Below are 16,639 nucleotides of genomic sequence, written 5' to 3' on the forward strand. Positions count from 1 at the left end.
ATATATTATAATTACATGCTGCATTTAAATTACATAAGTTAGAAACATCACTTATGCATTAGTAAAAGAGCTTTTTCCCTCTCAAATAAAATTAAAATCACCAGATTTAAAGATTGTTGATGATTTATGTGATGCTTGCCTTAAGTGGGAATGAAGAGACCTAGATTCCAGTCATAGTTCTGCCCTTAAATATCTATGCCTTTTTGGGATAGTCTTTAAATTCCTTTTAACCTCAGTTTTTTCATCTGAAAAACAGAGAGGACAGACCAAATGCAGAACAGTGGATAGGGCAGGAGGCTCAGGATGCACAGTGACTTATTCATAAACTCTTTACCTGTGTAATCTTAGAGATTCAAACTCACTGAGCCTCAGTTTCCTTTTCTGTAAAAGAAGGGAATTGGATGAGGTACCCTCAACTCTGAGGCCCCTTTCTACTCTAGATCTATGGCTCTATTTCAAGGTCTACATTCAGTAAATCCCACCAAGGGTTCCAGAGGAATGACATCTTGCTATTGTTTTTTTAACCTTTACCTTCTGTCTTAGAATCAATACTATGTATTATCTTCAAGGCAGAAAAGTGGTAAGGGCTAGGAAATGGGGGTTAAGTGACTTGCCCAGGGTCTCACAGCTGGGAAATATCTGAGGCCAGATTTGAATCTAGGACCTCCTGTCTCTAGACCTGGCTCTCAATACACAGAGCTACCCAGTTGTCCCGTATTATTGTTCTCTTATAATTTTCAATGTCACTGAATAATTTTACATGCACAGATACTTTCCAACAAGGAACACAATATTTTGATAGGTCCTCAGCCATCTTTGGAAAACTCTGACCTTGTGTCCATTTGACTTTATTCTTTGTACATGAAGACTGTTGACTTGAAGAAACTGTGACCAAAACCATTCTTTCCAGGGTATCCCCTGGCCTGAAGAGCTAGTCTGTGCTTCTTTCTACATCCTTTCTATGGGTCTGTGAGGGCTCCACTCTGTGACAACCCCCTACCTCTCCAACTGTTGTGTGTCAAGCTGATGAGGATCAAGCCATGGGTTGATTTTCAAACTATTCTACACATCCAATATTGCTTCAGGTTGGGTACCTCGCATCCCCGCAGTTCATATTACTTAAGAGTCAGTCACTTTTCATTTTTTCACACAGTATGTCATTAGATGCCTTTCTGCTGGCCTAGAGTCAGTCCATCTGATTGGATTGGGGTGGGGACAAGCATCCCTTTTATGCTGGTGAACAAGCTCTATTTCAGCACCTTGGCTTGGGAATGATTCCTATTTGCCCTTGATTAAGGATGGCTCATAGTATAAAAGCATCTATCAATTTATCCAGGAATATAGCAGGTGACTCTCCAATCTCCTGCCTAATAAGCTCGAATTTCGACCAGCTGTCAGGTCTTTTTGCATTTGCCTTTATAACTTCAATAAAAGATTCCCTTGCTTGTTTTAAAAATTTATAATTATGGACTGAATTTAATTGAAGCTCCTCAAAAGTATCAGGCCATGATGTTAATGCAGGATTTGTATGGGTTTCCTCTACAAACTGCTCTCTCTCTCTCTCCCCTAGTTAATAATTCTTCTATAAGGAGAGAGAAGTCAGCAAAATCTGGGGCCAAGATTTTAATTGTCCTTTTAAATTCCCATATGACCTTATGGGGTTCATAGAAAAACCTAGGTATTCTCCTTTTAGTTGAATCTAAATCTGCGGAGGAAAATTGCTTGTGTGTTCTTAAATGAGTTACCCTGCTATCTGGAGTATCATAGGCTAAGTCCTATAAAGGAAGCAAAGAAGCAGGTTTTGTGTTTAGTGCCTCAGTTTCCCTTTCAAGTCTAGAGAGATTTTGTGATGTTCCAGCCTCCTCTTCTATTTGGTGACCAGTAGGAATAATATTGCCATTAACAAGACCAGCACAGTTACATTTCTCCAAATTATCTAGTTAAATTTGCAACAATATTATCAGTTGCTTTAGTTCTGGATCGCTAAACACACTAGATACTATTGCCTTGATCTTATTTACAACAACCACAAAAATCCACTTAAATTTGTACAAAAAGCCAAACATCAACAATGCCATTGGTATATATGAACACACTCTTTGCAAGGTCAATTTCATTACAGGTTTAAAAACATCCCAATCTAAATTACATAACACCATTGTGGGATAACATTCAGGAAAAAATTTGGTATTGGTAACAAATTAACATACATAACTTATTTTTTTTTAAACCCTTACCTTTCGTCTTGGAGTCAATACTGTGTATTGGCTCTAAGGCAGAAGAGTAGTCACGGCTAGGCAATGGGGGTCAAGTGACTTGCCCAGGGTCACACAGCTAGGAAGTGTCTGAGGCCAGATTTGAACCTAGGACCTCCTGTCTCTAGGCCTGGCTCTCAATCCACTGAGCTACCCAACATACATAACTTCTATAATCCACATAACTACTGACTTGTTAAACAAGAATAATCTGGGAACAAGATCTTATGCAACAATGGCTCTGTAAAGTTTCTAGCCACCTTGTATTATTATAGTGCCTGAGAGAGAAAAATATCCTGTTTTCAAGGCTCCACTCAGCTGCTAGTTTTGATTGACAGATCTCCTCCAAGAGCCATTGTCACTCAGCTGCTCACTTGAGTGACAGCTCCAGCACAACTCTACAGCCTGCAATTCAATGCTCTCTCTCCCAACTGCTTTTCAAAGTTTCTCTCAGGCTCTTAACTAAACCCAACACAACCCACAGTAAAGTTTAACAGCAAAACCTATGATATTAACAGGTTCAAACCAACTCGCCAACTGTCAAAGGGAGGTGGGTTTTGGGATGGGATAATGAGTTCACTAGGGCCAGTATTAAGCTGTTAACTGTGGATTGAAAAGCCAACAGGAAGACAACAGTATCTGACCAGGGTAGAGCCTGGTCTGAGAACACACACAAACCTCTCAGGAAAACTGAGAAAGTTGTTTAATTAAAGAGGAAAGGTTAAAGGGAATGGGATAAACCCTGAAGGTAAATTTCTAACTAAAACCCCAAATATCTAATGTCCCTTCAAAGAGAGTCTTCACAGAGTTGTTGTCTAAACTAATCTTCTCCTCACTTACTAGGAAATCCTCAGTCCGTGCTCTTGCTAAGCTACATTAAACTCCCTTTGGTTGGTATTAAGGTACTGGTCTGTGTAAGCTTGGCAGGGCCCAGGTAAGGTCATGAGTCCAAAAGGACCCAGACCTGGTCTCACAGTCACTGCAGATAGTTGGTTCAGGAACACCTTCTCTGATGAAATACAGCACAGAAGACAGCAGGCAAGACAGGAATAAAGATAGCATCAGCCACCAAGGAAAAGCAGCCACCCTCTCCAGATACCTCCAGAGAGACAGCTAACCTCCTCAGTTCCAATCTATCCCTTCAAAATTCCAGAATCTTTCCCAGTTGATCTCATGCCTCTGCCTTCTGCATCTGTTCCTTGCAGACCATCCCCACATGCTATAATCCTCTCTTACTTATAACAATAGAGAAAACCTGAGTTCATCCCATTTTCTACCAAATAGAATTCTGGCTTCTAAATTTAATATTCAAAATGAGTTTTTTATTTGAGATAAAAAATCCTAGTCCCATGTCACTTTTCTTTTCAGAAACTGTGATGTGTATGTTAAGAAAATTTTGCTTAAACATCTCCCATGTTTATTTCCACTGAATTTTGCAAGTAAAAGTCTGCCACTGCTAATCTCTAGCAAAACCATGATTCTGGCAGAAGTCCAGAAGGCATCATACTGGATTATTTCTGTCATTTGATAAAATTCAAAAGTATACTTATAAATTTAATTAAAAAGTCTAGATCAGAATGCTTTATCTCATTTGTCTGTGGAAAGAACTCCCAGAAACTCTACTTTATGGTGATCTTAAATTAATCTCAAGCTTAGTCTTAACTGCCTGGGGCATTGAGAGGCCAAGTGATTTGCCCCAGTCACATATGTCAAACAAGGAGGCAAACCAGGCCTCTCTGACTCTAAGGACCCTCCTTTTATACACTATGAGATGCTGTCTCTCACAGTTTAATAAAAATATATTTTTAAAATGTGTCAATTTCCTCATGACACCTTCAAAGTCCATGATATCATATTGATAAGAAGTATTCTGTTTCCTAAATCTCAAATTATTCTTTAAGATTTCAAGCTAGAATGATTTCTTCTTTTAAAAAAAATGCCATTATCCATTTTTTTCTTTACAAATTTAGTATATTAACGCCTAATTAGCTTCCAATTTCAAATACTTGAATCTGAGGTAGCAATGTACTGGTTCTATTAAGTGGAGAAATGGTGATTCTTTCCCCAAAGCCCCCCAATCCCACCCACTGCCATACTGTATTAAAATAGGCTCAACGGGTTCAATTTACCTTACCAAGGAAATGTAGTCCTCAGACCTATCATCCACCAACTTGGCATACAAATTAAAAGGCATGGAATTTCCTAATGGAAAAAATACAGTTCCTTGGTAAGCATGGACATAATACACGGCACCTGTTTCTTTGCATGGAAGGAAATGTCTAAGGAATAAGATTCAAACTCTGTGGCCACCTTCCGATTGACTCGAGTAAGGATTTGCATAATCTCAAGCTTGTGAGCATGCTGTTTCAGCACAGCACAAAGTGCCTGAATAAACCACGAACCATCCTTTGAATTTCTCCAGGAATAATAGCCTAGAAAACAACAAAATCCACAAACTGTTAGAATGACAATTATTCACACTGATTCGATAGATAATTATATAAAGTTACTGAGAAAACTATCCCAAAAAACAAGTATGGATTCCAGGAGGCTTCACTGGCCATGGGAGGAGAAAGTCCTGTTTTTATGTCTTGGGACAAACACTGTGGACTGCCTTCCATTCCCCTGTATTATCTCCAATTTGGTAAAGAAATTCAAGTAAGCCTGCTTTCGTAGGTGATCTCTCTCAGCCTTGGGTCCACACACTCCTCGTCCTCCTCCCAGAGCTTTAGCACAGTGCCTAGCACATGGCAAGCCCTTAATAAGTTTGTTGACTTGACTCACTCAGACTGCCATCTGCTAAATAAAACTCCATTTCCAGTGGAGAAGATCAAGCAAGCAAGTGAAAGCTGGAAGCAATATATATTTCCTTTCTCAACTGGCCTCACCATCTCTAATTCTAAGAAGTGGGTTATTGGTTATGAATAGTTCACCAGTGATGACAACCAGCTCATTGTAGAGTCCCTGACAAGCTTTCCATACATTCCCTCTCTCACTGAGAGGAAGAGTGGAGCAACTCAAATCATTAAACTTGAGTCCATTTCCTGCCTCAGAGCTACCTTAGGTGAGTGATCAGGGTGCCAAGAGACTAAACCTCAAAGAGCCTCAATTTCCCCATTGGTAAAATGAGGATCTAACAATCTGCCCTGCCTTCCTCAAAGGAATGATAGGAAGAAAATGCTTTGCAAACTTTAAAGCCCATTTAAGTGTCGCCTGTGAATAGGAGTATTTGATCCAGGGTATTACCAGCCATTTTACAAAGAACAAAGCTAAGGCAGAGGGGTTGAATGACTTCAGTATGATCACCCACCTATTATGTAGCAGAGATAGAATTTTAACCTAGGGCTTCTGATCCTCAATCACTGTGGTTGCTCTACCATACGGATATGTTCACTTTACAGGCCTATTACCATTAAAGCATAATAATATGATCTATTTTTAAGAGCTGAGGTCAAGGGTCTATAATTATTGGCCAGAATAAAGTTAACTGGATCTCACTGGAATTTTGATGATGGCTTTTAGAATACTATTCTTTAATCAGCTGAGTTATAACTTTGTAAAAATCTTAGCATACACACAAAAATCAGGCTCAATGGGAATAAAAATCTGCAATTTTAATACCAATTGTGTACACCTCTTTCTTACCAGGGGCTGTAGAATATGCATATAAAAAGTCTGCTTCAACAGGTATTTTCTGGCATGCTACATCTTCATCTTCACTACCGTCTGTCTCAACACCACAATCCAACTCTGTCCCTCGACATGCCTAGTTGAAAGAAAAAAATATCAAATACCATGTCTACAGTCTAGAGCAGTGATGGGCAAACTATGGCCTGCAGGCCAGATTTGGGCTCCCTGAAATATTCTATCCTGCCAAGGGACATTATTCCTAATCTGATGAATACAATGAGTAGGATACAATACAATTAAACTTTGAAAGAGTTGCCTTAGAAACAGGCTGACAGATGTGCATTTCCTTTCCTTTGGCCCCCTCTTGCCCATCACTGGAAACCTTTAATATATGTATACTAGGCTTTAAATTCTAGGTCAGAATGACTGACTTAAATTTTTCTTTTTAGCTTTCTTTGTATAGAATACATATTTTCTCAATAGAAAGGACATTAAGATAATATCTGCCTCTGAAAATTCTATGTACTATGCCAGATTCTGTCCTCTAGGGCCAAGCATAGTAGGTCTATGCCTTAAATGCTTGATATCAGAATATAGATATATTTGCACAGTCTTTATTTAGACAGCTATCAAGTATCAGTTTGCATAATCTCAAGTTTGTGAGCAAATTGTTTCAGCAAGATACAAAGTGACTGGATAACTATGAGCCATCCTTTGAAAGAGAACCCACAAACTGTCCAACTTGAGGGCACACTCAGCTCCACAGATGGCATGGATATGAATCCCCTCACCAGTCTGGTCACATTGCTTTGAATGTGTTCCAGCCTTTTAAAATCTTTCCAAAACTTGACACCCAGAAATAAATACAACATCCCAGATGTGGTTAGACTGCGTTACACTCTATACACTGATATATGAGTCAACATGGAATAGATACTGAACATTTTTCTATGTGTTGGTCACCTGTTTTTAAAAAATCAGGCAATTCAGGATCCTCTCCATTGACAGAGATAGCAGAGATAGAAAGAGAAATCAATAAATATCTAAATTTCATTTTTATTTCCATCACTCTTTGTTTAGTGTTGGTTTTAAAAAACGAACAATAAAGTTCCCAAAAGTTAGGTTATCCCTGAGAATGAAGAAAGCTAAAAATGTCTTCTGAGTAACCAATACTCAAATAATGCTTTACCTGAATAATAAAAAGCTTGGGTTTTCCTGTTAAGCTTCTACACTTATCTCCTCTAAAGAAGCATGTTAATCTTTTCAGTTCAACAGATCCATCTGTGCCAAAGATGACTCCTTCTTCACCATGACTTAGAATCACACAAATAAAACTGCTTCTTTGGCTGTGATCTTCTTTGGAAACTTGGAATATATTAAAAACAAAAATGAAAACACCACTTCAGAAGCAGTTCTATGGATACAACAAACTGGTTCAGAGTTCTTGGTTTCAGGAATTGAAATACATTTCAAGTGAGATTTATTATTTTTTTAAGCCTAGTACTGGATATTGATTCCCAAAGCAGAAGAGTGGTAAGGGCTAGGGATGGTGCTTAATTGACTTGCCCCGGGTCATATAGCTAGGAAGTGTCTTGAGGTCAGATATGAAGCTAGACCTCCTACCTTTAGTCCTGACTCTCAATCCACTGTGCCACCTAGCTGCCCTACAAATGAGATTTTACTCTTAGACACTTGATTTCTAATATTACTCTGCCCAAGGCTTTTCCTCATTCCTTTGTCCTGAAAGACCAAGAAATGTACTTTGCATTCTTGCCCTAGAACAGCTTATAAAATTGAGATAATTAAAACTGAGAATGGAAGACCCATCCTTTCCAGTAAACAAATATGGTTCTAATAAAGTATGTCCACAGGAAGCATGACCATGTCCTTGATTTGCTCCATTTAACTATCCTAACTTGATTTCTCCATCTAGATCAGCAAGGATAGTAAGAGTCCTGTAATCAACCATTTGATTTCCTCCCATTAACATGAAGGGACTGGAAAATATTAGCTCACTTCCTCATTGAGTATTTGGCAATTAGCAATGTCTTAGGCTATCTAGGGGAGGGGAGGCCTGAATAATAAACTTTCGAGATCTTATTTAAATGATTCAAGCCTGGATGAATTGTCTTTGATCACTAAGAGAAATCATGAACCATTAATTTATTGGTTATTGTTAGCCTAATCAATAAATTGATTTTTTTACCTAGAGAATTCAGTCTTTCAAAATTTTTATTCCTTATACAAGCATTCCACAAAATCAGAATGTATACAATTTCCAGACTCTCCCCCCAACCCCGCAAATTTAAGATCATACATAATCTTGCAAAATCTCACCTTTTATTCCATTGGGTAATGTATAATCATGAACTTCCCTATCTAACCTATAGTCATTCTATAAACTATTACTTACCACTGTACAGTAATTCAACTATTTCATTACATGTCAGATCATTTTTATTCCTGACTTCGTATTTTAAGCTCCTGAATGTATCTCTGAGGCTTGCTGCATCTACATCTGTACCAGACCGAAACGACATACCTTAGAAAAGAAAAAGAATGTTCAATTCCATTTTTAAAAAAAAATATTGCTTGGAAATCAAGTGAGCAAAGATGAAGATGATAACAAAGAATAGTAATAATAATAATAAATTAAAAAGCAAGCATTTATTAAGCACCTACTATGTGCCAAGTACTATGCTAACTATCACAACTGTTATCTCATTTGAACCTTATAATAACTCTGGGAGGTAGTACTATTATTATCACCATTTTACAGTTAAGGAAATTGAGGCAGACGGGTTAAATGACTTGCTCAATCATATTTCTACACTTATCTCCTCTAAAGAAGCATGTTAATCTTTTCAGTTCAACAGATCCATCTGTGCCAAAGATGACTCCTTCTTCACCATGACTTAGAATATAGTTCAGCTGCTAAGTATCTGAGGTTGAATTTAAGTTCAGGTCTTCTTGATCCCAGCCTCAGTGTTCATATCATCTGCTCTGTAGCTGTAAGATCTATTGCTCAATTAATAAAAGGATAAGACCAGGCAGTTTCCACAGGAAGAAATCCAAGCTAGCCACATTAAAAAAAAATGCAAATTATAACAACTCTAAGGTTTTATCTCACACTCTTAGGATTTGGCAAAGTTTACAAAAATGAGAAATATTGGGATAGTGTGGGAAAATGGGTACATTAATTCACTATTGGTGGAATTGTGGCCTGTTCTAATCAATGTGGAAAGCAATCTAAAAGTACTCCCAAAAAGATACTAAACTGTGTATATTCTTTGACCCAGTAGGTATAGACTTACTCCACTACTAGGTCTCTGTTCTAAAGAGATCAAAAAAAGAGCAAAGGGCTCATATGCACAAAAATATATCAGCTCTTTTCATGGTGGCAAAGAATTGGAAAGTAAGGGCTGCCTATCAATTAAGGAAAACCTGGACAAATTATGGCATATAACTATTACTGTGCTGTAAGAAATGACATGAGAAGCCTTTTTTTTTTTAACCCTTGTACTTCGGTGTATTGTCTCATAGGTGGAAGAGTGGTAAGGGTGGGCAATGGGGGTCAAGTGACTTTCCCAGGGTCACACAGCTGGGAAGTGGCTGAGGCCGGGTTTGAACCGAGAAGCCTTTTATTAACTGATAAAATGTGAAACGAGTAGAACCATGAGAACAATTTATAACAGCAATACATTAAAAGACTTAAGAATTGTCATCAATAGAACTACCAACCACAATTCCAAGGATCTCATGATTAAATAAACTAGCCACTTCCTGATAGAAGTAACAGACTGAGGCTGAATACTGAGACATTAATTATTTTGGACATGGGTGTGTAATTAGAATCTGTTACCCTAAAAAAAAACTATGATTCCCAGCAGCCTACTCTCTTCCTGTTGTTATGTGCTGATGTAGACAGGATATAAATTCTATAGAGTTCAATCTCTTGTTCTCTTGTCTTCCTGTTGTAGCTTTGGTGGATTGGGCTTTTTGAGCAGGTAGAAAAACTGAAGTCACATGGTTCTTTTTTTTTTTTTTAGATAATAAACTTTATAAAATATAATACTTGAAATATTTAACATTAATTTAAATCCTACATGGGCCAATGCAGAAATTTATTCTGCTTAGCTATGCATGTGTTATAGGGGTAGTTTTTAATCTTTCTTTTTTCTGGAGTGTAGGGAAGGAGAGAAGGTAGAATTTTTGTTACTAAAAAACTAATTTCTGAGAAAAGAAATCAAGTCATCAGGTCAAAGGTAGAAACAATTCATAATGCCCTCTTTTCAATACTAAGAAAAAATGTAAAGACAAGTTTTAGTTGGATCATATAAATCCAAGTTCTCATCATTCTCCTATTCTGTTAAATATTAGAAACTATTTAGCAGTTAGAATAGTATAGTTCGTTTAGTGTAAAACACTCCAAACAACTCCTAATTATATTCTGTCTAAGGTTTGGATTATTTCTCAGGATAATGAACTGCTTTCTATTAAGGACCAGCTAAAGTAGTTCTTTCGCATTACCCATATCTAGAAACTAGTCCAAGTGTTAGGGACAGAGAAGGTGTCCACATTCTTTAATAGAAAGACTAGTTATTGTTTTAAATCATATACCTTCATTTTTAAGTCATTTAGTGATATATCCTTCAGCTGACACTTTCACTGTTATTTGTTTAGCAACTATAATATGCTGTTCTCAATCTCAGACACTAGGAGAACGAGAGCATGGGAGTGGAGTCAGAACACTGAGGCCCATTTCTGCCTTTAACTTGCCTATGTAAACATGGTCTAGCCAACTGTATAACTTCTCTGGGCCTCAGTTTCCATCTCTGTAAAGTAGAGGAGCTGGATTAGATGGTCAACATAAGGTCCCTTCCAAATCAAAGGATGTATGTGACTAGTTAGCCATTTTAAAAATTATGGTTAAATTATAGGGATATTATTTGGTGACTACCACAAAAACAAAAATGGAGATGAATCTGTAACCTTGTTCACTTTCAAACTGATTTTGAAAGATCAGTTTCTATAAGAAGATAACATAGTACAATGGGAAAAAGTCCTGGCCCTGAAATCAGATGACCTGGATTCATATCCTACCTCTTACAAATTATTACTTTTGTGATCTTAAATATTTCATTATATGCTTGAGTGCACACACACCTCTGTATTAAATGAAGATATTTAAGTAGATGATTTCTGAGCTCCCTCCAACCCTGTATCTAAGATCCTTACTAGTTAAGGCTGCAAGAAAATCTTAAAGAACCTAAATTCAACACATAAATCTTTAAAAAAGATTATCAGGTTTTTCATGTAGCCACTAATTAGCAATATTGTCCACTTTCATACACAAGTAGTTGCACATGTTTGAAGCCATTAACTTATCCTCCATCAACCAAGACTTATGATTGGTGAGTGGGACAGATGGACGGACGGACACATACATAGACACAGACACACACACACACAGACACACACACAGACACACACACACACAATGATACATACCAGTATTTGGGTGAAAATTCTTATTATTGATTATTATACATAACCCCATTTCTGGATAATCCATTTTATAGCTGTCTGATGATAGTGCAGATTCTACTGACTTGCTACCATGGAAAAGCTTTCTGTTGGGAAATGAAATAACATATTATATAGCTATGAGTCCCCCAAGTTACTCTTTTTTTTAAAAAAACCCTTACCTTCCATCTTGGAGTCAATATTGTGTATTGACTCCAAGGCAGAAGAGTGGTAAGGGTAGGCAATGGGGGTTAAGGGACTTGCCCAGGGTCACACAGCTGGGAAAATGTCTGAGGTCAGATTTGAACCTAGGACCTCCCATCTCTAGGCCTGACTCTCAATCCACTGAGCTACCCAGCTGCCCCCCCAAGTTACTCTTCATAGTGGGGAAACTTCCATAATCTCTTGAAATTTTTGTCTGGTTTTAGAAAACTTGTACATGATACAAAGTTATGACAAATAATAGAATTCAAGCATTTGATTCAGAAAACCCCTTCAAGGCCTCATGCAAAGCAAGGAAAGGAAAACTAATAAAGAGAAACAAAAAACAAAAACACACAGAAACAGGAGAATTCTGGGAACATCCAGTGTCCAATATATCTCAATGTATGCCCAAAGCTTTCCCATTCTCACAAAGCCTCTCCCTTTATCAGTACATGTCTGCCAGTCATCATCCTTCTGGCTAAACTTCTTGAGAAGTCAGTCTACAATCTGTCTCCACTTCTTTTCCTCTCACTTTAGTCTAGGCTACAACCTCATCCTTCAACTGAACCAGTTCTCTCGAACCTACTAGCAATCTCTTAATTGCTCAACCTAATGACTTTTTTAAAAACGTTTAATAATATTCATTTTTAACATGATTACATGCTTCATGTCCCTACTTTCCCCTTAACCCCCACTCTCCCCCCACCCATGGCCGATGCATATTTCCACTGGTTGTAACATGTGTCCTTGTTCAGGGCCTATTTCCAAATTGTTGTTAGTTGCATTGGTGTGGTAGTTTTGAGTCTACATCCCCAATCATGTCCACCTCAGTCCATTCGTTCAAGCAGTTGTTTTTCTTCTATGTTTCCTCTCCTGCAGTCCTTCCTCTGAATGAGGGTAGTGTTCTTTACCATAAATCCCTCATAGGTGTCTTGTGTCATTGCATTGCTGCTGGTACAGATGCCCATTACATTCGATTTTACCATAGTATATCAGTCTCTGTGTATAGTGCTCCTTTCACTCTGCATCAGTTCCTGGAGGTCTTTCCAGTTCACCTGGAATTCCTCTAATTTATTATTCCTTTTAGCATAATAGTATTCCATCACCAGCATATACCACAGTTTGTTCAGCCATTCCCCAATTGAAGGACATACCCTCCTTTTCCAGTTTTTTGCCACCACAAAAAGCACAGCTATAAATATTTTTGTACAAGTCTGTTTATCTATGATCTCTTTGGGGTACAAACCCAACAATGGTATGGCTGGATCAAAGGGCAGGCATTCTTTTATAGCCCTTTGAGCATAGTTCCAAATTGCCGGCCAGAATGGTTGGATCAGTTCACAGCTCCACCAGCAATGCATTGATGTCCCAATTTTGCCACATCCCCTCCAGCATTCATTACTCTCCCCTTCTTTCATTTTAGCCAATCTGCTGGGTGTGAGGTGATACCTCAGAGTTGTTTTGATTTGCATTTCTCTAATTATTAGAGATTTAGAACACTTTCTCATGTGCTTATTGATACTTTTGATTTCTTTACCTGATCAATCTAATGACTTTTTTTCCCCCCTTAAACCCTTAACTTCTGTGTATTGACTTATAGGTGGAAGAATGGTAAGGGTAGGCAATGGGGGTCAAGTGACTTGTCCAGGGTCACACAGCTGGGAAGTGTCTGAGGCCAGATTTGAACCTAGGACCTCCAGTCTCTAGGCCTGGCTCTCAATCCACTGAGCTACCCAGCTGCCGAATCTAATGACTTTTTAAAAAAATCTCCACCTCCCTTCCCCACTCTGCAGTATTCAATATGATGGATTTCCTTCTTCTCCTAGGCTTTCATGTCAGCGTTCTCTCCTGATTCTCTTCTCTCCAAACCAATGACACTGGCCTCCTTGCTGTTCCTCACACAAGATATTCTTCTCTCTCAACTGCTTTAGTTTTAGACTGGGTCTTCCTCTCTCATCCTGGATGGAAGGGCCACCAGCTGATCCCACACAAGCTCTGTCTTGGTGCTGGACTTAGTACAGGTACCTCATTGGATTTAGCTTCATTTCACCTCAGAACTTTTGAAATCAAAACATCCATGAGCCTCATCTTCCCTGTTGCAGAATGCAAGAGGGTATCATTGGGCGCTCCCTGGCTTACTGAGCATTTTCACTGGCTCTCCACCATTCCTAGAAGTCTCTTCCTCCTTACCTTAGCCTCCTGGCTTCATTAAAATCTCAGGTAAAATTCTACCTTAGGCAAGAAGCCTTTTCTGATCTCCCTTAAAAGCTAGTGCCTTCCCTCTGTGATAATCTCTCCTTTACCCTCTCTATATCCTGTTTGCACATAGCCATCAGCATAGTATCTCTCCCATCAGATCTGGAGCTCCTTGCCAGCAGGGATTGATTGGTTTTTGTCATTCTATGGATCTCCAGCACTTATAGTATGGCTGGCTCATGGTAAACACTCAAAAAATGCTTGTTGACTTGATTTGCATTAGGATTTGGAGACAACAGTTGCTGTCCAAAAAAGTATTGAGTCATCAAAAAGGGTTAACTTTTGTTTAGTGTGTTCTGGGTTAGTAGCTGAGAAAAGCACAAGGTCACTTAAAAACTAGTCCTAGATTTAGACCTGGAGGTGACCTTAGAGGCCACTGAGTTCAGCTCCTTCCCTTGTTTTATTGAGAAAGAAATAGAGGCCCAGAGAACTAAGTGACTTACTTAGGCTCATCTAGCTAAGAAGAGCCTACTTTTTTCTGACTAGAAGAGGAATTTAATTTAGGATGTGTTAAGCATGAGGTGTCAGCAGGGCCTTACATAGAAATAACCAGCAGAGAAAGGGGAAAATATAGAAGTAGGCAGTGGGAAGAGACTGAGGCTGGAATGTCAATCTGAGAATCCTTTTCATGGTGGCACTAATTGAAACTATGGAAGCAGAGGTATCAAGGAAAAAATGAAGAGATATCCAGGAAGAGCACCAAAGGCAGAGCCTAGAAAGCTGGAGGCAGCGCAGGGACTCTCTCTATCAATTTACTAGCTCATGTTTGTATCACTTATGGAGATTTTAAAACTTGATTTATTATATCTGAAACTAGTTATAATACTTTCAAAAAGGAACCAGAGTTTTCATGTAAGTACTTACATTCCTGAAATTTTAGTGGATTTTGAATCTACTGTAGTTCCAGTGTCTTCCATGGTGCTTCTATTACTGACTAGAATACATAAAAGAAAATAGATGGAAAAGTTAATCAAAAGTACACATTATAAAATATCTTTTTTTAGCACACTAATTTCTTTAAATAATTAGTTTACTAATTTTATATCTTTTTTATTTTCCCCAATCTCCACAGATCATCTTGTGTTTCACAGAACTAAAAAGATTCTACCCAATTAAAGAAAGTCTATTTAACATACATTAATACAAAATTATAGCTTGTTTTTGTTTTAAATGGTTTTTTTAGGGGGTGGGAAAAGCCAATAATGTTGGTAAATTGAAAGAAACCTTCAAAAAAAACTCTTGTCAGAAACAAGCTGTCAATGTTATATTGTAGAAACTAAGTTTAAATTCATTCATATATATATATATACACACAATGTAATAATGTAGAAGTTATTAGAAAATGCCTATGAAGAATAACATTTTTTTCACTGACTTTCCCTCATAGAAGGGAAACTATAAGGCAAGAACTTGAAAAGCATCTCTATAAGTATACTGTGTTTTAAGCAATATTAGCAGTACTTAGCATAAAAAGATCGCAACTGTAGCAGACACTGGTAGTAAGACCCTGGACTTCTTAGGAACCCAAACAACTAAAAGGAAGGAAAGTGCCAACCTGCATCAGTACAAGGGTCTTCCTCACCAGCACACATCCTTTTCCAATTAAATCACAGGACCTCCTCCAAAACCCTGTTAATCTTCTTATCTATTTATTAATATTTTAGAGGAACAACTCTAAGCATCCATCTCCAAATATCTTTTTGTTCTTACTGTTTTGATAAAAGTCAGTGGTAAACCAGTGGTAAATCAAAGACATTTATAATCTATCCATACTCAAATCTAGATTTTTCACTGAAAAGTACACAAATAACCTTTACTTGATCTTGCCATCTTAGCTCCACATAATAATTAGCACCCCAGAGAGAAAAGCACTAGTATGTAACATACTAAACATTATCTCATCTATTACCTAAGGGAATGACTTCATTATCTGCTGAACTGGGTATGCATTTTAGGAAGAATGATCTCATCTGAAAAGGCATGAAGGAAAAGTCACCTATTTCAAATATTTGCTATTTTTCAAAAAGATTACTTCATGCATAGATAATCTCAAAAAATAAGGCAAATGATTAAAAGATTATTTCCACTTTAACATTTCAGAGTCACTTAGGAATGATCAGCTGTTTAAGACATTCCAGTTAGTGTCTTCATTTGAAGCCATACTGAGAATAATTTTTAAAAATTAAACTGTTTAACAAAAGCAGTTTTGAAGATGCCTTATTAGGAAAGGTTGACTTTACAGAGGTGGGAGAATGTAAAATCTTAAAATTTTATCTATGTGATTCATATTCCACATCTTATGCCCTTTAGGCATATTCATTGTACTAGTGCTACACAGACTTACAATAGGGGTAATGTAATACAAAGTTTAGATGAGATCAGGTTACTCAAGTAGAATGACTATAACAAATAAAGATCACAAAAGTATGGGGGAGGGAGGTCATCACCAGCTGAGGAATAAGGGAATCAGGGAAGCTTTTCTAGAATATAGCATATGACATCATCATCATCATCATTAATAATAACTAGCAATTACATAGCATGTAATGCTTTACAAAATGCATATATATATATTGTGCTAAGTAGGTAGGTAGAAACACATAGAGCTAATGCTATTAAAGCTATTTTGGTGATTTTTACTTTAATATTTTTTACATTAAAAATTATATTACATTATGTGACATATTCTACCATTTTTTGGCTAAGAGAATACTTGGTAAATACAGACCAGACAAGTTGTCTCTACTCCCAAAATTGTAAAGCATCAT

The 16,639-nt window shown here is 37.6% G+C and overlaps 1 protein-coding gene across 1 annotated transcript; it reads right to left on the reverse strand.

Moving 5' to 3' along the window:
* Window positions 1-4,375: 4,375 nt before the first annotated feature.
* Window positions 4,376-14,788, reverse strand: CASP3 (caspase 3). Its single transcript, XM_044680994.1, has 6 exons — window positions 14,736-14,788; window positions 11,397-11,518; window positions 8,299-8,427; window positions 7,075-7,250; window positions 5,901-6,021; window positions 4,376-4,687 (listed from the first exon to the last, which is right to left on the reverse strand). The coding sequence occupies exons 1-6, from the start codon at window positions 14,786-14,788 to the stop codon at window positions 4,458-4,460; spliced, it is 831 nt and encodes a 276-aa protein (XP_044536929.1). The 3' UTR covers window positions 4,376-4,457.
* Between the last annotated feature and the right edge of the window lie 1,851 nt (window positions 14,789-16,639).

This window comes from Gracilinanus agilis, chromosome 6 (genome assembly GCF_016433145.1).
Source record: "Gracilinanus agilis isolate LMUSP501 chromosome 6, AgileGrace, whole genome shotgun sequence".
NCBI lineage: Eukaryota > Metazoa > Chordata > Mammalia > Didelphimorphia > Didelphidae > Gracilinanus > Gracilinanus agilis.